Raw genomic sequence first — 22,650 nt, 5'->3', positions numbered from 1 at the left:
TGCTTTCAAATCCTGCTTCGCTGCCAGACACTCTGAATCGATGATTCTTCGAGCGACTTCACTCTTTACCCAGATGGGATAATGGATTCTCAGGTGTCATTACAAGGCATTGGTCAAAAGCCTTATGTCATTTTTCCCCAGAGATAGAGCTTTTGTGTACGCCAACAGACTGGGACCAAATATGACCTGGACTACCAGGCCTGGTCTGCATGGTGGAGGGTTCAAGCAACAAAAGGAGATGCAAGCCTCCTCCGACGTCATTTCAGTTGAATGGAGATGACAGGATGTAATAATGATGGGAATTATGGCTTTTATAGCTAGTCAATGCTTCCTGACACACTTCCAACCTGACATGTGCTCATGTAAATAATAACATGTCCATCTCACCTGGCTGAGAAAGCGAGAAAGATCAATTAGGCTGCTGGTGACTAGTATTAGTATTTAGTATTTAATTCACTGTATATACTGTTCACCTTTCTCATGGCCTCGCGATGGAATGCCCCTAAAAATACATCAGAAGAAATGATCTAACTTCAAAGCCTTTCAAACAAAGGCCCACAACAAAATGGTAGCCCAGCCACTTGGTTTGCTATGTAACTGAGGGATGATAAACAAAAATATGACAGAGTGGGCAAGTCAAAAGATTCAGGGACCCTATTGGAAGATCTTAAACTCTCACGCCCATTATCTGTACTATATGTATTATATGTACAACTCCACTTCAATGGTAGAACGCAAACAGCCTCTGGTGTCTACTGAGGTAAAAGTAGGCTTCCACTTTTAACAAAACATAATGGAGGATATTGCTTTTTCTCTGTTCTAATTATTGACAGCTGCTGCTAACCATTTAAAAATTAGAGGACATACTATGGAGAGAAAAAGTAATGGCGTCTTTTTGTAAGCACTAACTCCGCCATGGACAAAGCAAATGTGGCGATTTTGGGCGTTATTTGGATAACGGCAAAGATAATTTAAGAATGTATGTACACGGAACAAAAATATAAATGCAACATGCAACGATTTCAAAGATTTTACTGAGTTACAGTTCATATAAGGAAATCAGTCAATTGAAACATTCATTAGGCCCTAATCTATGGATTTTACATGACTGGGAATACAGATATGCTTCTGTGTCATGTTCTGACCATAGTTATTTTGTTATGTCTTTGTTTTAGTATGGTCAGGGCGTGAGTTGGGTGGGTTGTCTATGTTAGTTTTTATATGATTTGCTATTTCTGTGTTTGGCCTGGTATGGTTCTCAATCAGAGGCAGCTGTCAATCGTTGTCCCTGATTGAGAACCATATTTAGGGAGCCTGTTTTCTATTGTGTTTCGTGGGTGATTGTTTTCAGTTTTGTGTCTACACCAGACATGACTGTTTCGTTCATGCTTCGTTGTTATTTTGTTTAGTGTTCTTATGATAATAAATTATCAATATGGACACTTACCACGCTGCATTTTGGTCCTCCTCTTCTCCTTCATACGACGACCGTTACAATCGGTTGGTAACAGATACATTTAAAAAATAAGGTAGGGGCGTGGATCAGTCAGCATCTGGTGTGACCAACATTTTCCTCACGCAGCACAACGCATCTACTTTGCATAGAGGTGCTCAGGCTGTTGATTGTGGCCTGTGGAATGTTGACCCACTACTCTCCAATGGCTGTGCGAAGTAGCTGGACATTGGCGGGAATTGGAACACGCTGTCGTACACGTTGATCCAGAGCATCCCAAACGTGCTCAATGGGTGACATGTCTGGTGAGTATGCAGGCCATGGAAGAACTGGGACATTTTCAGCTTTTAGGAATTGTGTACAGATCCTTGCAACATGGGGCTGTGTATTATCATGCTGATAATCATGCGGTCATGGCGGTGGATGAATGGCACAACAATGGGCCTCTGGATCTCATCACAGTATCTCTGTGCATTGAAATTGACATTAACAAAATGCAATTGTGTTTATTGTCCGTGGCTTATACCTGCCCATACCATAACCCCACCACCACGAGGAACTCTGTTCACAACGTTGACATAAGCAAACTGCTCGTCCACATGATGCCATACACATCGTCTGCCATCTGCCCCGGTACAGTTGAAACCAGGATTCATCTGTGAAGAGCACACATCTCCAGCATGCCAGTCGCCATTGAAGGTGAGCATTTGCCCACTGAAGTCGGTTATGGCGACAAACTGCAGACCGGTCAAGATACCGGGTGAATATGATGAGCACACAGATGAGCTTCCCAGTGATGGTTTCTGACAGTTTGTGTAGAAATTCTTCGGTTATGCAAACCCACAGTTTCATCAGCTGTCCGGGTGGCTGGTCTCAGACGATCCCACAGGTGAAGAAGCCAGATGTGGAGGACCTGAGCTGGCTTGGTTACACGTGTTCTGTGGTTGTGAAGCCGGTTGGACGTACTGCCAAATTCTCTAAAACGACATTGGAGGCGGTTCACAGTAGAGAAATGAACATTTTATTGTCCCCAGCACAAGGTGCACCTGTGTAATGATCATGCTGTTTTATCAGCTTCTTCATATGCCCGACCTGTCAGGTGGCTGGATTATCTTGGCAAAGGAGAAATGTTCACTAACAGGGATATAATCTAACATTTGAGAAACAAAATAAGCTTTTTGTGCATATGAACAATTTCTGGGATATTTTATTTCAGCTCATGAAACATGGGACCATCACTTTACATGTTGTGTTTATATTTTTGTTCATTATAATAAAATAAAACAAAGCACATGAAGCCTTCATAATTCATAAAGGTGATGTTAACTGACTGATATTACCTCAAAGAAGAAAATGTATAAGATCTCCTCAAAGAAGAAAATGTATAAGATCTCCTAAGCTTGTGTTAACCTCAGACCTTATTTTTGGCGTTTATCCCAAATCCCTATTCTTTCCCCCTTAATTTTCACTATAGGATTGGCTGAATGACCCAGAGGTAAGTCATTTCCGAGTTTTAAGACTACAAGCTGGCGAACTCTATAGAGAAAGTGGTATTTGTTCAGCTAAAGGTTTATGATTGGGCTCTTTCTAGCCTGTATAAAACCACAGAGCAATGACATGATATTGGTGTAGCCTACTCCTACCTTTTTTAATTCGATTGCAATTGATGTAATCCATTAAATACAACTGTTTTTAACTGAAAATAATTCTGGTATGGTAATTTCATATCAAGATTGGGGGTAAAATATCCCTTGACTGTCCATATTTGAAATCATGTCAACCGTGATTGAGTTATACATACAGCCTTTACTTTATCAAATGAAAATGTAAGCTAACAAAGTTATTTCAAATGGCATATATTATTTTACCATTTAAGATGAAACGTTTGAATGAAATATAGGCCTATTATAATCCAATAAGTGTTGTTACATTTAGCATCCTTACAGTTTCTGATGCTCCTAATAGGTCGACATTTCTTCGGGGGCGGGAGTAGAGAACCTAGATGCAGCTGTCTGGTATCACAATCATTTGACACGGTAACAACGAGAGATCAACTCCTGGCTTATTCTTGTGGGTTTTTGGTTGCAAGAAAGTTTGCTTTAACACACAGGTGCATGTAATCTCCTGTTTCGTAGCATTTTAAGAAACGCAGGGCCAGTGGTATTGCTTAGCACAGTTCTGCATACTGCCTGTTGGCTGCAATGCACCCCCCTGGTTTAGATGGTTCTGCTTGAATAAAAAGTAGTGTTGGAGCTTGATTGATAGCTTCAGCACTGCTGAAGTAAATGTGCATAATATTAAGCTGCAATACTTTGTATAAACATGGGGTATGTGGATCGGGGTGAAGTGCGAGGGGGGGAGTGCTGTGGGATTATTTAAGTTACTCTTTGAAGAGGTAGGGTTTCAGATGTTTTTGGAAGATGGGCAGGGACTCTGCTGTCCTAGCTTAAGGGGGAAGCTGGTTCCACTATTAGGGTGCCAGGACAGAGAAGAGCTTGGACTGGGCTGAGCGGGAACTGCCCTCCCGTAGGGGTGGAGGGGTCAAGAGACCAGAATGGAGTGCTCGGGTTGGGGTGTTGGGTTTGAGCATAGACTGATGGTAGGAAGGTGCAGTTCCTCTTGCTGCTTCATAGGCAAGTACAATGGTCTCGTAGTGGATGTGAGTTTCGACTGGAAGCCAGTGGAGAGTGCTGGGGAGTAGGGCAAAATGGGAGAACTTCGGAAGGTTGAACACCAGGCGGGCTGCAGTGTTCTGGATACTTTGCAGGTGTTTGATGGCACAAGCGGGGAGCCCAGACAACAGCAAGTCGCAGTAGTCCAGACGGGTGATGAGAAGCACCTGGATTAGGACCGTGGAGTTGTCAACCGTGATGGAGAAGTGTTGGAGTGGACAGGCCTTCCCCGGGAGGAAGAGCAACTTCACCTTGTCGAGGTTGATATACAGTGCATTTGGAACGTTTTTAGGCCCCTTGACTTTTCCCGCATTTTGTTACATTACAGCCTTGTTCTAAAATGTGTGTAGATTGATGTCATTTTTTTATTTAACCCAACACCCAATTATGACAAAGAGAAAAAAGGTTGAAACATTTTGTTGTTGAAATAACAGAAATACCTTAGTTACATAAGAATTCAGACCCTTTGCTATGAGACTAGAAATTGAGCTCAGGTTCATCCTGTTTCCATTGATATTCCTTGATGTTTCTACAACTTGATTTTTTAAGAACAATTTTTTTATTTTCAATGACTGCCTATGAACAGTGGGTTAACTGCCTGTTCAGGGGCAGAACGACAGATCTGTACCTTTTCAGCTCTGGGTTTTGAACTTGCAACCTTCCGGTTACTAGTCCAACGCTCTAACCACTAGGCTACCCTGCCGCCCCTGGTAAATTCAATTGATTGGACATTATTTGGAAAGGCACACACCTGTATACGTAAGGTCCCACAGCTGACAGTGCATGTCAGAGCAAAAAACCAAGCCATGAGGTCGAAGGAATTGTCCGTAGAGCTCCGAGACAGGGTTGTGTCGAGGCACAGATCTGTGAAAGGGTACCAAAAAATGTCAGCAGCATTGAAAGTCCCCAAGAATACAGTGGCCTCCATCATTCTTAAAATGCAAGAAGTTTGGAACCACCAAGACTCTTCCTAGAGCTGAGTAATCGGGTGAGAAGGGCCTTGATCAGGGAGGTGACCAAGTAGATAGTAAATAGTTTCCTAGGGTTAGAGGCAGAAGCTTGACATTTGGAGTGATATAATGTGGCTTTAGCAGTGGATACAGAGGAAGAGGTAGAGAGGAGAGAGTGAAAGGTTGATAGGTCCTCTGGAAGTTTTGTTTTTCCTCCATTTTCGCTCAGCTGCCCGCAACCTTGTTCTGTAAGCTCACAATTAGTCACTCAGCCACGAAGCAGGAAGGAAGGGCCGAACAGCCTCTAGTAAAGATGGGGTCAAGCGTATTAACTGCCTTGTGATTGGGAGGGGACTAGGAAAGGGTGAGGTCAGAATAGGCAAGGAGGGTAAAGAAAGAGTAAGAAATCAATTAATTGAAGGCAGACGTCGGGAGGTTGAAGTCGCCAAGTACAAAGAGCTGTGAGCCATTGTCAGGAAATTAGTTTATCAAGGTGTCAAGCTCATTGATGATGTAAGATGACAAAATTGTCAATCTTGAGTGCACAAGTTAGTGACAGCATGGCATTCAAATGAGTAGATGGACAGATGAGCGAGGGAGAAAAGAAAAAACCTCCTTACGAGAAATGAGTAGCCCTGTGCCACCACCAGAAGCTCTGACTATGAGAGAAAATGTAGTCAGATGAAGAGAGCAGCTGGAGTAGCACTATTCTCTGTGGGGATCCATGTCTCCGTCAGGGCCAAAAAGTCAAGGGACTGAAGGGCACAATAGGCTGAGATGTTTTTGACAGCAGATCGGCAGAGACCAGGAATCCCACATGGGTTGTGCACACAGGGTACACTAAATTAGAAGGGTTGCAGCCAAGGGGTGGGGAGGATCTGGACAGCTTTCAGTGAGATGAGTGAACAGGTATAAAAACACACACATCTGAAAATATCTAGGTAAGATACTCAAGTGAGAGAGTGGTGTGGGGCCTTCCTCTCTTTCCTACCTCAAACAACTCTGCAGAACCGTCTTTGTTTCAGTGGCGGTCTTAGTCTGAAGAACTACTACTAATTGCTAATTGCCTTGCAAAGGTGAAGGGCATATACCTCCTGGTTGGTACGAATTGCCTAGGAGAGGAGAAACCACTCCCCCTCTAATACATCCACTGATTACCAAAACAACAACAGTCACAAATTGCCCTGCCCCTTAATCCTGGTTGATGTGTCAACAATAATCTGCACGTTAACCACCAAGTACGCTGCTGGGAACACAGGCAGCACTTCAAGCAGAAAGACATTTTTAAAAAGACGGTACCAGACAACAAAATATAAAGACAATAATTATACTTATCAATCATGGAGATATCAGGAGTCCTCTAGCTAGAGAATGACCCAGAATAGAGGAATAGAGGAAACCTTTAGACCGCACCAGTTCAATTCAAGATATGTTTCATGCCAAAGAACATCCACAGTCCCTATTGATCAGCACCATGATCAGCACTTGATCAGCACCATGGGTACACAATTTTCCATGATTCAGGAATTTGTCTAACAGTACCTTTGGCTTGTAACGATAATACAGTCTGTACGCATCAAATGGATCCAGATTATGACAATACAGTGCTCTCTACTCCTCAAGCAAATTTTGATTTCATTTTTGGAAAAAGGATCATAAGAAACTTAGAGGAAAACAACTAGGCTCAGTGTGGCCTGACAGAGCAGAACATTACCCGAGGCCACTAAGGCCCTACTCAGACTGTCTCTGTGCACCTAACCTTATCTGAACCCCATTCACCTGGGCCCATATTTATAAAGTGCTTCAGAGTAGGAGTGCTGATCTTATACTTTTTAAATAAACAAAATATATTTGATACTTTTGAACCTTTTCACACGTACCAAGAAACAGGTGTGATCATTCTACAGTGGTCCCTGCAGTGTACGCTCAAACCAGTGTGATTAGAATGCTTAGTTAGAAGTGGTCTGTAGATTTGGTCAGTAGTTGTGTGGTTATGGTCAGTAGTTGTGTGGTTCAATAGTTGTGTGGTGTGTAGTTTTGGTCAGTAGTTGTGGTGTTCTGTAGTTGTGGTCAGCAGTTGATGTTGTGGTCCATAGTTGTGGTCAGAGGTGGTGTGTTGTGTTCAGTAGTTATGGTCAGTGGTTGTGGTCAGTCGTTTTGTGGTTGTGGTCATTATTTGTTTGGTTCAGTAGTTGTGTGTTTCGATTGATGCAACAGTCAGCATTTGAGCTGGCCACACAGTTTTTTCACTGAAAAGTTTTGCACAGTCCTTACAAAGTTATGTCCTGAATGTGACCCGTTTATTTTTGGATGTCATGTTCAGACATTCAGAGAAGTACAATCCTCCAAACCACAATATGTAGGCTACATTTGTCCTAGCGCTGAGAAAAGATTAACATTAACACAAGCAGTCATATTTAGATAACTCTCGGCTGACAGAAACCACAATATGAATTAGGCAATAGCAATTACTATTTATAATTCATCACATCATGGGTGAGCTCACCATTGATCGAAATAATTGAGTAAAACACTTTCTAGTAATCTAAAGTTATCGACGATGGGTAGTTTGTGCACGCCGCTATGTTTGTTTTTTACTTGAAAGATGAGAGAACCAATTCCTTTAACTCAATTTAACATCTTTGGTCTGACAGACGTTTACGTGACACCCACTTTCCCAACAAGTTCGACAAAAAGTTAGAGCATATGAAATCGTACACTACTTCTCTACTATTCAAATCGGAACAAAAATATCTGCTAACAATCAAAAGTTACAGCAGTTTGTCGGAGTTTAAAGTGATGTAGAGTAGCTAGCTAAAGTCAGCTAACAGCTCTCTCATGTCTCTTCACTGAGGTCCCAAACAGAACCGTTGCTATTAATAATCACACACACAGAGGAGCCCATGGGACAGCGAAGGCAAAAACCATGAGGAGGGTGATTGAATTTAGAACAATAGTGTAATGATGATGAAGAATTGTGAACACCAAGAAAGAAGCTACAAGGAGGCAGCCAAGCCAAGAGCGTGTCGTCTTCCTTCACAGTATCATACACCATGCTCTAAATAACTCAACTGGCTAGTTTTCCTGTCTGTAAGTAGAAGAGTGCTACCCTGATTGGATAGATGGAAGCCGTCTCCGTTCACTCGCTTCATATTTCACCTAATCACTTCTGAGCGCATGTTTCGGTCTAATCATATAAATTACTGCGGCCTCCTGTCAGCCTGCTACTATGATAAATCAATAGGCGAGGACGTTTGCTAGCAGCTATCAATGTGAATTATATCTAACAAGCGAAGTGAGAGTAGGGAAGAAGAAGAAACGCTGATCTGCATCCTGACTGAGTGACAGCAAACTTGTCTGCCAGCTTGCCCTCCAAGTTTGGAGGACAAGACACACAGACACAGTCACACACATCTGCATGCTGTTCCTAATCTGCAGCTGTTTTGTCCTATAAACCTGCAGATAGATATTTTTCCAACATATATTTAGGCATAATAAAACACTTTTCCGTTCACGAATATCAACTGTCAATTTATGAATAAGAGTATAGCCAGGTTGCCACACCCTAGAATCTGATACGTAGGCTAACGGGGAAAACTTTTTCCCGTTGTTTTTTATTGCGTGTGAAAACTTCTTTCAATTTTTACACGGGTCAACATAGGCATTTTAAATGAAGGAGAGTTGTGTAGTCTATTCGATTCAGTCAGTCAGCATCAGTCATGTGTATTTTCCTGCAGCTTTCAGAAACAGCACAGGAACGTGTGTGTGTGTGTGTCTACACTTTGTGTAGCCAATAGTGATGATGCTAATGATAAACTACTTCTGGTGGAAATGAAAAACATTCTCAATTAAATGTTAACTACGAAGTGGCCTATGCATACTGTACCTGGTAGAATGGTATCAATCCAAAGGCCATTTGTTTTGCAAACTCTTGCAAAACACACCCAAAATCTAAATGTATATTTTTTCCCGACCTCAAAAGCAGCCCTTGATGTGGTTTACGCATTGTTATGGACTTAGAACATCCAATGGTGCTGTTTTTCTCTTTACAAAGTGTGGTTTTGAGAACAAAAACTTTTTTTTAAATGGGGAGGGAAAGGAAACATGAAAAAACGAATTGGAGGAAACGGAATATGGGAAGAAACAAGAAGAATCAGGCAAAAAATAAAATAGATTTTATAGGGCCCTATGTATACTATGCTCAGTTAACATGTGTGTCCCCCTTGGGTTTAAAGGTGCTCAGAGGGAAGGGGTTCCCCTTTTCCAGCCAGTGGGTCTCTCTTCCCACTGATCTCCCTCCAGTCCAGAGAGGACTCTCATCCAAATACATAGTGATTTTTGGGGGGTTTATTTGTATAAAACTTAAGCAATGCCTCATTGTCTTCTGTGTTCTATTATTACAGTTTGCATATAGTGTCGTGTTCTAGTAGCAGAGTGTATACAAGTGTAGTAGTCCTAGTATAGTTATTTCTGATTAAATGTGTGATCTAACTGCCGAAACAGTCCAAAGTAATACGATGACTCCTTGCTGTCCCCAGTCCACCTGGCCATGCTGCTGCTCCAGTTTCAACTTCCACCTGACTGTGCTGCTGCTCCAGTTTCAACTGTTCTGCCTTATTATTATTCGACCATGCTGGTCATTTATGAACATTTGAACATCTTGGCCATGTTCTGTTATAATCTCCACCCGGCACAGCCAGAAGAGGACTGGCCACCCCACATAGCCTGGTTCCTCTCTAGGTTTCTTCCTAGGTTTTGGCCTTTCTAGGGAGTTTTTCCACCGTGCTTCTACACCTGCATTGCTTGCTGTTTGGGGTTTTAGGCTGGGTTTCTGTACAGCACTTTGAGATATCAGCTGATGTACGAAGGGCTATATAAATAAATGTGATTTGATTTGATTTGATTGATATATAGTAGTATATCAAAGTAATCAGACCAATTATTTTTCTACATTTAACTTTAACTATATGTACAGTAACTGCTTTGCTTTAAATAGTCAAGTAAAACTTCTTCCACTTCCACAAAAATACTTTTAAAGAGCTAAATCAAGCCCAACTACTTTACTTCATGCAAAGTTACCATCTAGTTCATGGTGATCTTACAGGCAAAACTTATACTAGATCAGCACTCCAACTCCGAGATGCTTTATGAATATGGGCCTGGGGGTGGAGGTGACCTTCTCACGGTTGAAAGTCTATGGTTTATCCAGAGGTATTGTTTTGATACATACAATAGCCTCGACTGGTCCGTTTGTGTTTTAGCCAACTTCACACTCCATCTCTCTTGTCTCTGTGGTCTGTAGAGTGTGGACAGTCTAGTGCCTCCAGTCCAATCCTTATCACTCATTAATTCCCAGAGGTACATCTCCCATATTTCCTGTCGGCCTAAGGCCATTTGCCCAGCAGGGTTCCCAGTTTAAAGGGACAATCTGGAATTAGTACAAACATGTTTTAACTCAAATGGATGGCCAGTTCTTGCATCCATATCTTCATCTATGAATTTGAGAGTGGTTACATTTATCCAGCCCCATACCTTAGCTGCTTAGCAAAAAAGTGGTAGGGTGACAGCTTTGTTGTTGTTTGAGTCCCAGATTGCCCCTTTAAGGAGCCTCTTAGTCTTACTGACAGGATGGACAGGGCCTGACCCACCCACTGTGGTCGATACTGAATCCCATTGACACAAATTTCTAAGAGACAAAATGGGTCAAAATCCCAAACAAAATGTAATCTGTTTATTGGAGTGTGTACCAAAAATCTGGGACAGTTTTCCAATGAATTTTTCCGGTTTCTGTTTAACACAACCACTTTCTTAGGAAGCACATTTTATTTTTCAAACGCAGAAAAAAACACTGACAAGTCAACTGTTCTCACTGTCTGAGTTTTCGTGTGACTCAGAGTAGACAGTCCGGAGAGTATATCCAAGTGTTGACTTTTGACATCAGTACGAGATGGAGGGCCAAGCTCACAGTGCCTCAGGAGTCCATTAGCATTCAAAGCTAGCGCTGCATGTCAAAAAGCAACTACGTCAAAAAAACAAGGTCGATGGAGGAACGGCGACCACGAGTCAGAAAAAACTAACGTCTCAAATTCGTTTTTCATAGACTTAAAGGTCTGTGCTGTGTTGCAGCGATCAGGTTGTGTTGCTAGGTTTTCGTCTGCGGAGATTGACCAATGTGATGGATTAGGTGACCCAGACTGTAACGTAATAGTTATTGTGAATGAAGAAACACATAAAGATACAGTAAATCCTCCATTATCTTGTTATAAACACACTCTGAGTTTGTCCCCCTAGTACAGTATGTGTGTAGTATGTGTGTTTTGATGTATTGTATGTCGCCCTAGTACACTAACCCTTTGCCAACTCACTAGAGTGATTTTTTTTGGCACTTTGAAGATACAGTCAAAAACTCATTACACAACAATTAATCTCTCTGTCCGTGAAAATCCTTGTGGATGGCATATATAGCATTGCTACTCCCTTAAAGTTCCTGAGACCTGAAGCGCTGTCACCCCAGAACCAGAGATGCCTTTTCTGGGTCAGTGGTACTGACAGAGCATCGTTAAATACATTGTGTTTGTTGTGTCGTGGGTTATTATCCTGGGTCTGTTCTGGATTTACCTTCCTCTTGGCCCGGAGCTGGCCGTGGTAGTTGTCAGATGAATCCCCCGGGATCTCCCCCCCCCACAGTGTCACCCCGACGATGGTGTAGGTGATGCCCATTACCATTAGGGGCAGTAGGTAGACCAGTAGCATCACAAGGATATGAAACCTGGGCACGACAGGGAGGAGAAGAAAACCAGAATGTAAACAAATATGATTGATTGATGATTGATTAGAAACAACAACGATGGCTCTGGCCCATTTTTAAAGAGGATATGTGGGCAGAGAAGTAAGGGATGAGAGGAGGGAGGAAAATATGGGTAAGGTAAACTAGACATGATAAAAAGAGCAGTTCAAATCTGAGAGAGAGAGAGAGAGAGGACCAGTGTGTACTTCCAGAGAGGAGAAAAGCAGAAGGTGAGAGAGAGAGAGAGAGAGAGAGAAGCCAACTGTAGGTGCTAATAGGATGACTTGTTTATACTGTAACACAGCAAAAGGGATGAGGTGAGATAACACATTGACATGTAGAGAGAAGATTAAAAAGAAGGGCTATGCTAAGCTAACCTAGAGATGGCAAGCTAATCATCTCTATCTCAACTGGTACAGTCACGTCTTTCCATTGTCACAGCCAATGTGTGATGAGCGCTCCGGCACAATATGGCTGTCATAATGCACCATAATGCTGCCATCATGCAACCCTGAAGAAAGCCACGAGGTGAAATAACAATAAATACGCTTTTCTATCAACTTCCACTCTCCTGCAAGAGTTCCTGAATATCCTCCTCACTTCAGTTTGATCCTCAATTCATGAACCTTGGTTGGAGAGCGAGGTAGCAGCAGTGTTCCCATAATGCATAAGCTACCATAATGTGTAACCATGTAAAACTGAGTGAAATGAAGACACTTCTGATGATGAAAGAGGGTGTTAAACGCGTCTCATATGAAGTAGTCGTATAGACGTCTAGAATGAGGTGGCCTGGTACGATGTACCGCGGCCAGCATGAGTTCAAATCTGACCTACTGTGTTTTCAGCACTCTCTCTCTTACCTTTCACCTCTATCTCTCTCTATCCAATAAACAAAGAAACTTTAAAGATACAGTTGAAGTCGGAGGTTTACATACACGTAGGTTGGAGTCATTAAAACTCAATTACACCAGCTCTGTCAGGAGGAATGGGACAAAATGCACCCAACTTATTGTGGGAAGCTTGTGGAAGGCTCCCCGAAACGTTTGACCCAAGTTAAACAATTTAGAGGCAATGCTACTAAATACTAATTGAGTGTATGTAAACTTCTGACCCACTGGGAATGTGATGAAAGAAATAAAAGCTGAAATATATCATTCTCTCCACTATTATTCTGACATTTCACATTCTTAAAATAAAGTGGTGATCCTAACTGACCTAAAACAGGGTATTCTTACTAGGATTAAATGTCAGGAATTGTGAAAAACTGTATTTGGCTAAGGTGTATGTAACCTTCTGACCTCAACTGTATATACTGTATATTTTTTATAAGGCTTGAAGGAGGCTAGTCTACAAAGGAGGCTACTGGGCTAAAGGTGCCGTTACTCACATGAAGGGGTCGTCCTCCTTGCGGGGCCAGGCCACATAGCAGATGGTCCGGCGGGGCAGGATGCGGATGGTGGAGTAGAAGCAGAGGGGGAAGGCCAGCACCACAGCCAGCGCCCAGATACACATGATCACCACCTTGGTGGCTGTGGCCGACAGCCGTGGCTTCAGAGGGTGGATGATGGCCATGTACCTGCAGGGGTCAAGATGTCGAAATGGGGTTGAAGGGCAAACATAAGGAAAGGGAAAGGGGGATACCTAGTCAGTTGTACAACTGAGTGCATTCAACTGAAATGGGTCTTCGCATTTTACCCAACCCCTCTGAATCAGAGGAAGTCCGCTCATTCTTTTATTTTAATTTAATCTATTGAAGATAGTGGGATATTGGTCATGTTGCACTTCCTAAGGCTTCCACTAGATGTCAACCGTCTTTAGAAACTTATTTGAGGCTTCTACTGTAGAGGAAGGGCTCATAAGGGCTGTTTGAGTCAGTGGTTTGGCAGAGTGCCACAGGCTCGTGACGCGCGGTCATGAGAGAGTTAGCTGTCGTTCCATTGCTTTTCTACAGACAAAGGAATTCTCCGGTTGGAACAATATTGAAGATTAATGTTAACATCCTAAAGATTGATTCTATACATCGTTTGACATGTTTCTACGGACTGTAACGGAACTTTTTGACATTTTGTCTGGTCCTAGTGAACGCGGTTCGTGAATTTCAATGTGTTTAGCAAACGTGCTAACAAAAGTATCTATTTGGACAGATATGATGGACATTATCGAACAAATCAAACATTTATTGTGGAATTGGGATTCCTGGGAGTGCATTCTGATGAAGATCATCAAAGGTAAGTGAATATTTATAATGCTATTTCTGACTAATGTTGACTACCCAACATGGCGGATATTTCTCTGACTGGTTTGGGCTCTGAGCGCCGTAGATTATTGCATGGTAAGCTTTTTCCGTAAAGTAAAAAAATAAATCTGACACAGTGGTTGCATTAAGGAGAAGTTTATCTAAAGTTCCATGAACAAAACATACATCTATTGTGTAACATGAAGTCCTATGAGTGTCATATGATGAAGATCATCAAAGGTTAGTGATTAATTTGATCTATATTTCTGCTTATTGTGACACCACTCTTTAGCAGGAAAAATGACTGTGTTTTTCTGTGACTTGGTGGTGACCTAACATAATCGTTTGTGTTGCTTTCGCTGTAAAGCCTTTTTGAAATCGGACACTGTGGCTGGATTAACAACCATTTTTACTTTAAAATGGTGTAAAATACTTGTATGCTTGAGGAATTTTAATCATGAGATTTTTGTTGTTTTGAATTTGGCGCCCTGCACTTTTACTGGCTGTTGGCAGGGTGAGATGCTACCGTCCCGAGTATCCCAGAGAGGTTCATTTAGTTTTAGTAGTGGCAAATAACTTAAATGAATGGGTGAAGATTATATAACATGTTTGACATGCAATTTGAATGATTTAATTCAATTCCTGTACTGAATTGAGAAGGAATTGACTGAAACCTTGCTCCTGTCTTGGTCTCCTGTGTTTCCAAAACACAAAGATGTTCCACTTGAGGTCTGGCGGTCTCTATTGTAACATGGATTCATTCATATCAAACCAGAGGCTTTAGAACAAAGCCACGGATAAAGCTGAAACAATGGATCGCCAAATTAGTGGGAGATTACTCTAAACACGCTGTAAGCCTGGGGACACACTTTATTATCCTGCTGTGTCCTCTGATTTGCCTCAATTTATGACTGTCCATTACTGAGAGCCATGGCTCGTTGATGCTAATGCTAATTATCATCTCCTTTCCTTGAATGAAGCGCCTCGCTAACAGACAAGTTCCCTTCCGGACTCTGTTTCTGATAACTTTCAGAGCCCTGGCTGCCACCTCAATGACAATCCCCCAAAGGGAAGACACTAGAGAGCAGTCCATGCAGTCCCTTAACTCGTCTGTAATCACTTGGCATTTAGTCTGAGTGGCACTTGGGCCCTGGTATTGAGATGAGAGGAATTAGTCAATTTAACTTCAGTAGCAGTCCAGGTGAATGAAGTGTGTGTGTGTGTGTGGGGGGGGGGGGGGGGGCTGCTCTTTCAGGGCTTCATTGTATTTCATCACAGAAATCTCATTATGGTGTTTTCCTGACGTCCTTTTCTTAGGCGAAAGCAATACCCAAAGGCAGCTTCGACCAAAACTGATACTTGCAAAATGAAGCATTTTGTCATTTCTTTATGCATAAAATGGATAAAGGGTGGAAGTAATGCATGAAAAGGGTAGAGGGTGAAAATCCTGCAGTAGCCTACACATCAGTCTTCTAAAATGTCTTTACTCTCCCTTTGCATCACAAAATTAGCAATGAAAGAATTTGAGCATTTCATTCATTAAAGGTCCAGTGCAGTCAAAAACTGGATTTATCTGTGTTCTATATATATTTCCACACTATGAGGTTGGAATAATACTGTAAAATTCAGAAAATTATGATAATGACCTTTAAGTGTAAGAGCTGTTTGAAAAGACCACCTAAATTCAGCCTATTTTGTTGGGATGGAGTTTTATCCTGCCTGGTGACACCACCTCCGCCAATAACAGCTAACTTACTTGAGAAATTGCTTTCTGCTAAGACGCTATTCTTCTTTCTTTTTGACTATTCTAATTGAAAACAATCACAGTAAGGTACTTCCTTTTTATGCAGAAATGATTTGATATTGAGATCAAAAAACATCTGCATTGGATCTTTAATGATTCTGTAACTTGCATAGTCTTAGCCGGTAACATCAGTTATGGGCTGCTGTGCCTAACATGACCGTCTAAGAACAACGAAGAATAATGAAGTGAGGAACTTGCTTGAAGAGTGTCAACTACCAACAATGGTACATCTAATCAGTCCCATCTCAAAGAATACACTTGCTGACAGACTGGCACCTCGTCACACTCTTCCCGCTAAACGTGAGTGTGTGTGGGAGGATGTCTTGCCGTTTTCTTATAATAGGTGTGTGTAGGAGTCTTATCTGAAGTGCTGTTCACACAGGAAATTAGTTTTACTTCCACAGGAAATAGGGATAGAGGGGTGGAATGGGGGCACATTCTGCCCTTAATAGAAGGGGGGGGGGGCACATTTGCGGTTGGCCACCACATTGCAAACCTGTGCCATTTCCAATGCGACAGACTGTCTGGATTGCGCTGCACATCAGTTCAGCCATGCAACAAGTAGGACTGGAGGTTATGTGTTTCAATCTGGGTCAAATCTATGTTCTCTTGTCCTCTTGTTCTCCTCATCTCTGGCATGGGGTGATCAAATTGAAGGGACACTTAAAAAGATGGAATTTGTCTGCCTCGGCTGCAGGAAGGTCATGGAGAGCAGAGCTAAAGGGTGCTCCTTTTGTGTTGTCGCAGCGTTGCAGGAGGTACCAGTGGCTCACACTCACTGCTTCTCCTCCATTATCACACCATAGCTCTACAGTATATGATGTAACATGGGATATTGATCCATATCAAATCAGCCAGAGTCCCATTTGAAATGATAAACTCATTAAGTGACAAGAGAGTCATTGGGGGATTTGTGTTTGTGTTTGTGTGTGTGTGTGTGTGTGTGTGTGTGTGTGTGTGTGTGTGTGTGTGTGTGTGTGTGTGTGTGTGTGTGTGTGTGTGTGTGTGTGTGTGTGTGTGTGTGTGTGTGTGTGTGTGTGTGTGTGTGCCAAGCCACTTGTGTTTGATGCAAGGGTGTGTGTGTGTACACGCATGCCTTTTATGGAAGTGTGTGTGTGTGCGTGTGTGCATGTGTGCGTGTGTGCGTGCGTTATTTTTACAAACCAAGTCTGGCATCTGGCTTTGGCTAGGGCATAAACAACCCTTCAGGCATGTTGTGTCGGGAAACAATTCACTTTGAGGTCAAAACAACAAGTCCTGTCTTCTCTGTCTCATCTCTTTAGCAGACTATCGGAGAATGGTGTCAACAGTAGGACAGCAACTCATAGTGTTTGACTGACACCCCGTTGAGTGAATACTACTCAGCTAAAACGCCAATTCCAATCAATCTGCTGTCAAATGAGTGAATCATTTAAATTCACTGCAACCAATCAATTTCTTATAGAAATAAGAGGAGAGCAGAGATGACTATCTGTGTATACAGTGCATACACTGTATATCAATGCACTTCATAGTTAACACCAGATCTGTTTGTGCTATAGCCAGCTCCCATGATCATAATCAAGCCATGTATTGGCATGACAAGGCATAATAATGACCTTTAGGAGTTGGCAACGCAGCGCCGATCCAAGCATACTATCAATATTTAACTACACATTTATCTAAGGGGTAGCGTTTCTCTGAATGGTCAACTGATGTGAAGTGGACGCACACTAACACAACCCTCAGAGGCACCTCCATCACCGGAATGGATGTGTGTAGGCTTCCCCAGTGACACCCCCTGAAGACGCCATTAATAAAATATTAGCGTCTGACAATGTCTAATAACAGTGCGGGCTTGTGCCAATTTGTCAAACGACTGTAATTAGGGGCGTTGTACAAACGTAGGTTTTGGTTTCCTCGAGTGTCAGTAAAGGCTAGTGAAGAGTGGTTACTGGCGTTTCTGTATTTATTTTTGGTCATGAGTGTATACCTACACACACAAACACGTGCACGCACTCACACGCTACACTGCCACCCCCTACGCAGATGCAAGCATATGATCGCCCGTGCACGCAGGCACGCACACACAATACACACACACACACACCACCCCACATGCAAGCAGGCCATCAGTCAATGTGACATCGTGTCAATGTGACATTCTACCTGCTACACAGAGCGTGTTGTTTTGAGAGCAGAGGAGCAGAGGGGAAGAGCGTCCTTATTCTATTTTTCCCTACTGTACCATATTCATTGATTATGCATAAGTGCAATAGCTTTAGTCCAGTTTCTCACAAGTACTCATTAAATTGTTGCTAGTGGTTGTACTAAATGATCCTCTGATTACACATGTTGCTTTTGTATACAATGTGAAAATAATCAATGTAGCTAGCTAGAGTTTCTTCTCGCCAGTATCTTCTTGGCTTCATAAATCTTGGTAAAATAACCAATGGTGTCTAGTGGAGGCAATATGCAACCAAAATCAACTTTATTTCTGATTATTTAAATTCACAAGATGGAATTAACACGTGTGTCAGCCACTGAGAACTGAACCTCAGAGATTCTTGAGCTCGCAACGCTGCCATTGGACGTGACACAACGCGAGCACAACATGGACAGTATAGCAGCGTTCAGTGATTTCAAAGGAAGCATTCCCCCAATGGGCTGATGACTGACGGCAATACCAGATGCCCGTCGGCTATAGCGTAGCAGGGCCATAATGATGACAAACCTGCAGTTACTGATATGCCAGAACACACTACAGAAACCTGACACCAGCTCTGTCTAGATTTACAGTTTGAATAACAAGGACATTTCCAACATAGAGCCTGTAATACAGCTGTGCTATGATGGTCTGGACAGATGGCAGAAGTCTGGATAATCTCTTGATATGACTGCCAAGGTAAGTTAAGAAATATTTTTCACCTGCCCTGACCTCCATCAAGAAGATGAAAAGCATTGCTCATTTCACAGTTACTAATCTTTAAATTATCCTCTGTGGTCGGTGCTGCTTTGAACCTCTCCACTGACTCCGAAGGCATAAATGTACACACATGCTTGTACGCAGGCATCCACATCCACAGACACACAGGCACGCATCATGCACACTCGCAAACTCATGATTACACATGCAATAGACTGCCCTCCCCAGCATAGACACACGTAGGCACGCACACACACACAAAATATATCCTACACACATACACAGGCATGCACACACACAGGCATGCACACACACACACACACTAACTCACACAACACACTGTCATCACATGCAGGTATGCACACACACACACACACACACACACACACACACACACACACACACACACACACACACACACACACACAGCCTAGATAGAATAAACAATGAAATGTACATTTCCTTAAACAGAAAAAAAATGCAGCCATGGTGTGTGATCTTCATTCAATAACAACTTGAGGGAGATGGGGGAGGGGGATACCAGTCCCCTACAACCTCATCAGCATCACCATGAAGAGTGAATCCTATGGTTTTTTTTACTGGTGGAAAATGCTTGTAAAGAATCATGAGAAGTGCTGAATAATAAAGTGTATATATCACCATCATAATCATTCATAGTTAATCATAATACATAAATAACATTATTGATTTAAAAAGTAGGCATGATCAGCATCAGTTGCCTACCTATCAACGGCAATTGCAGTCATCGAATAGATGCTTGCGAACACGGAGGTGACGGGGAAAAAGTTGTGAAACCTGCAATAAGCCTCTCCGAAGTACCAGTCTCCGTGGGCAGCATATATGAAATTAATTAATGTGTTGAAGGCGGCCATGGATGCGTCCGAAAATGCCAAGTTCAAAAGGAAATAGTTGGTGACTGTCCGCATTCGTTTGTGGGCGAGAATTATCCATATGACGATGAGGTTTCCGAACACAGCCACCGCCAAAACGGAGCTGTAGGCGACCGACCACAGGGCAACTTGCCAAGGCGGCTGAACAAACTGATTCGTAAAGTTCCCCGTTGTTGTGTTCGATCCATTGAGTGCCACAGCTGCCATTGTGACTTCAATTGTCACTTCCTACTGTGGAATAATTTTTTTTTTTAGGCTGTGTCCTTGAAATCTTTAGAGAAACAGTAGTTAGCTGCACCACCGCGCGCAACGCACCTATCCGCAATACACCAGTAAAAATTATCTCAACTTTGAATAAAAAGACCTGTCAGCTTCGACTCCACCGCAGTCGCCTGAACGCATCCCATTTAGAATTTTAGCTTTGAGTGCTTTTTTTAGGCTGTGTCCTTGAAATCTTTAGAGAAACAGTAGTTAGCTGCACCACCGCGCGCAACGCACCTATCCGCAATACACCAGTAAAAATTATCTCAACTTTGAATAAAAAGACCTGTCAGCTTCGACTCCACCGCAGTCGCCTGAACGCATCCCATTTAGAATTTTAGCTTTGAGTGCATGCCTCTACTTTGGTGAAGATGGCAAATACGAAGTATAAGTTTCCATCCGCATCCACCACTTGCCTCCTGTTGAATGTGAGCGCGATGGCACCGCGGGGCCCCCAAGCATATGCAGTATAAACTGTGCGCGCAGATAATGACGTACCACCAGTAGAAGCTGGCACAGGCACAAATAGGCTAGAAAACTCGATTGATTCTGGCACTCCTAATTTTAAACTCTGTGCGGGACAAATCGGTCGGATCAGGCGTCCGCCAACACAACAGTAAACCTAAAAAACACAATCCCTAGTGACAACATGACGTTTGAATATTTGGAAATCCCCAGCATGCATTCAAATATCAGACATCATATCCATATTTTTCATATTTTATCTTCTTACAACATTTGATCAATTCTGTCAAACAATTAGGGCTTTGATTTGTTACTGATATCTATGCAAATATTTCCTTTTGGGAGATATGTTTCATGTTTAAGTGTAAACAGTAGCCTGTTAGTCATATACCTTAAATGTTTCCACCATGGCATGATGGCATGCATCTCATGTTAGGTTGATGCAGCCCAAGCCTTACAAAAATAAAGTCAACAAAATCACCTGCAAAAAAACACATGTGGTTTTCAGATACAGGTATGATGACATATGTTTGAATGAATCACGTGAAAAATGTCACCAATCAGACACACGGTTTTTGGACACCTGTGAAGTTTCACATGACTCAGAGGTTGTTTCCCAACACTTCACATGTGATATTCTACATTTGACATACTGTATGTGCTTTGTCAATGGCAGGATTAGCACCCAGGTCTCCCACTGGAGTAGCCAATGTCTTGACCATTAGACCAAGAGGGCCAACAATGGGTTTCTCTTCCAGTGTACTGTTAATTCCAAATTCAGAATTTGCTCGAATTGAGCTGTAATTTACGATTTTTTATATCAGAAGCATTACAAGAATATGTTTTGACTTTGTGTAAAGTATCTGTTAGCAAATTTTGGTAAATTGATAAAGCACACTTTCTTTAGACTCATTGTCATTTTCTTTCCATTGCATCATTGTTTTTTGCAGTATAGATTATGTCTTTTGGATGTTTTCAGTGTATTTTAAATGCTTTTCAGACCATGTGATTAATCACGATAAAAAAAAAAGAGTGCACTAAAATTGAGTGCTGAGCAATTACCCAAAATGTTGGTTCTTTTTTGTTTTTTAAACAACTAATGGTCGGTTCTATTATTTTAATTCCATTTCGCTCGCAGTTTCTCAAGAGAGAAATCAGATCAAGCCCGAACTTTGCCGATGTAGTAGGGAGTTGTGGTTTCCAAAAGGCCAATATTCTACATGGTTTAGCCCTGAAAACATGGTAAGTAATTACAATGACCATAATCCATTGCGCCCCTACTTGTCGAGTCTGAAGCAGAGAGAAGAAGCCGAAGAATGCTCGATCGAGAGGGGTAGAATAGTTGATTCATGAGGTATCTTTACCTGAAATTACTTGATCTAAAAAATTATGGTTGGTATTCAGCAGTCATAAAAGTATGCCTAATTTACTTTAAAGACAGCATAGGCAGCTCTATAGAGATGAGATGATGAATTGGAATGAAATAATGACGTCATCAAACAGGCCTAAATCAAATGTAATTTACACAACTGACATTTTTTATTAAAGTAAAGTCATCTGAATAAATGATGGTTGATAAGCAGACAGTATTGTGCAGTCACTACCATCATGGGTGTAACGGTGGGTGAGTGATGGGTGTGGAGTCAGACGCAGAGAGCAAAAGTAAACGGGGAAAAAAGCTTTCATGTCCTCTACAAAGTAACAGGTCCAAACATGGGTGAAGCCCTAAACACAGGTGCAAAACAAACCCAAAACCTTTAGTTACAAAACCCGGACAGCGAAAACCCAAATGACAACGATACACCACAAACGTAACAATAACAACAAGCCCGCACAAACACCAGCGGGCAAAACAAACTTAAATAACACCCATCCCAAAACCCCAACAAGGAACAGGTGAAAACAGTTAGACAAAAACAAACTAAAAGGAAAAAGGGACCGGTGGCAGCTAGTAGACCGGCGCCACCCGAACAGGAAGGGGAGCCACCTTCGGTGGTATTCGTGACAATGGGACTGTTAATAATAGTTTGATTCTGTGGTGTTGCAGCATTCAACCTATGTAATGCATAGTGCATTTAATGTAAAAAATAAAATAAAATTGCGAATACCGTGGTTTAAAAAAAAAATCGAACCGAAACTGGGCCGACTTCAAAAAGCACGTATCGCTTAGCACTAACTAACTTGAATTAACTGATTGAATTCTGAC

General features: G+C 42.1%; 1 protein-coding gene across 1 annotated transcript in view; it reads right to left on the bottom strand.

Moving 5' to 3' along the window:
• Positions 1–20,407, bottom strand: part of LOC109901059 (neuromedin-K receptor) — a 33,715-nt gene extending 13,308 nt beyond the window's left edge. The window contains exons 1-3 of the mRNA XM_020497054.2: positions 19,552–20,407; positions 13,250–13,438; positions 11,694–11,844 (exon numbers count right to left, since the gene is read on the bottom strand). Coding sequence (XP_020352643.1) covers positions 11,694–11,844; positions 13,250–13,438; positions 19,552–19,925 — 714 coding nt within the window. The 5' untranslated portion in view covers positions 19,926–20,407. The remainder of the gene's footprint in view (positions 1–11,693; positions 11,845–13,249; positions 13,439–19,551) is intronic.
• Positions 20,408–22,650: the final 2,243 nt, after the last annotated feature.

Source organism: Oncorhynchus kisutch, linkage group LG12, assembly GCF_002021735.2.
Source record: "Oncorhynchus kisutch isolate 150728-3 linkage group LG12, Okis_V2, whole genome shotgun sequence".
Taxonomy (NCBI): Eukaryota; Metazoa; Chordata; class Actinopteri; order Salmoniformes; family Salmonidae; genus Oncorhynchus; species Oncorhynchus kisutch.
This window is presented reverse-complemented; position numbering and strand designations above follow the sequence as displayed.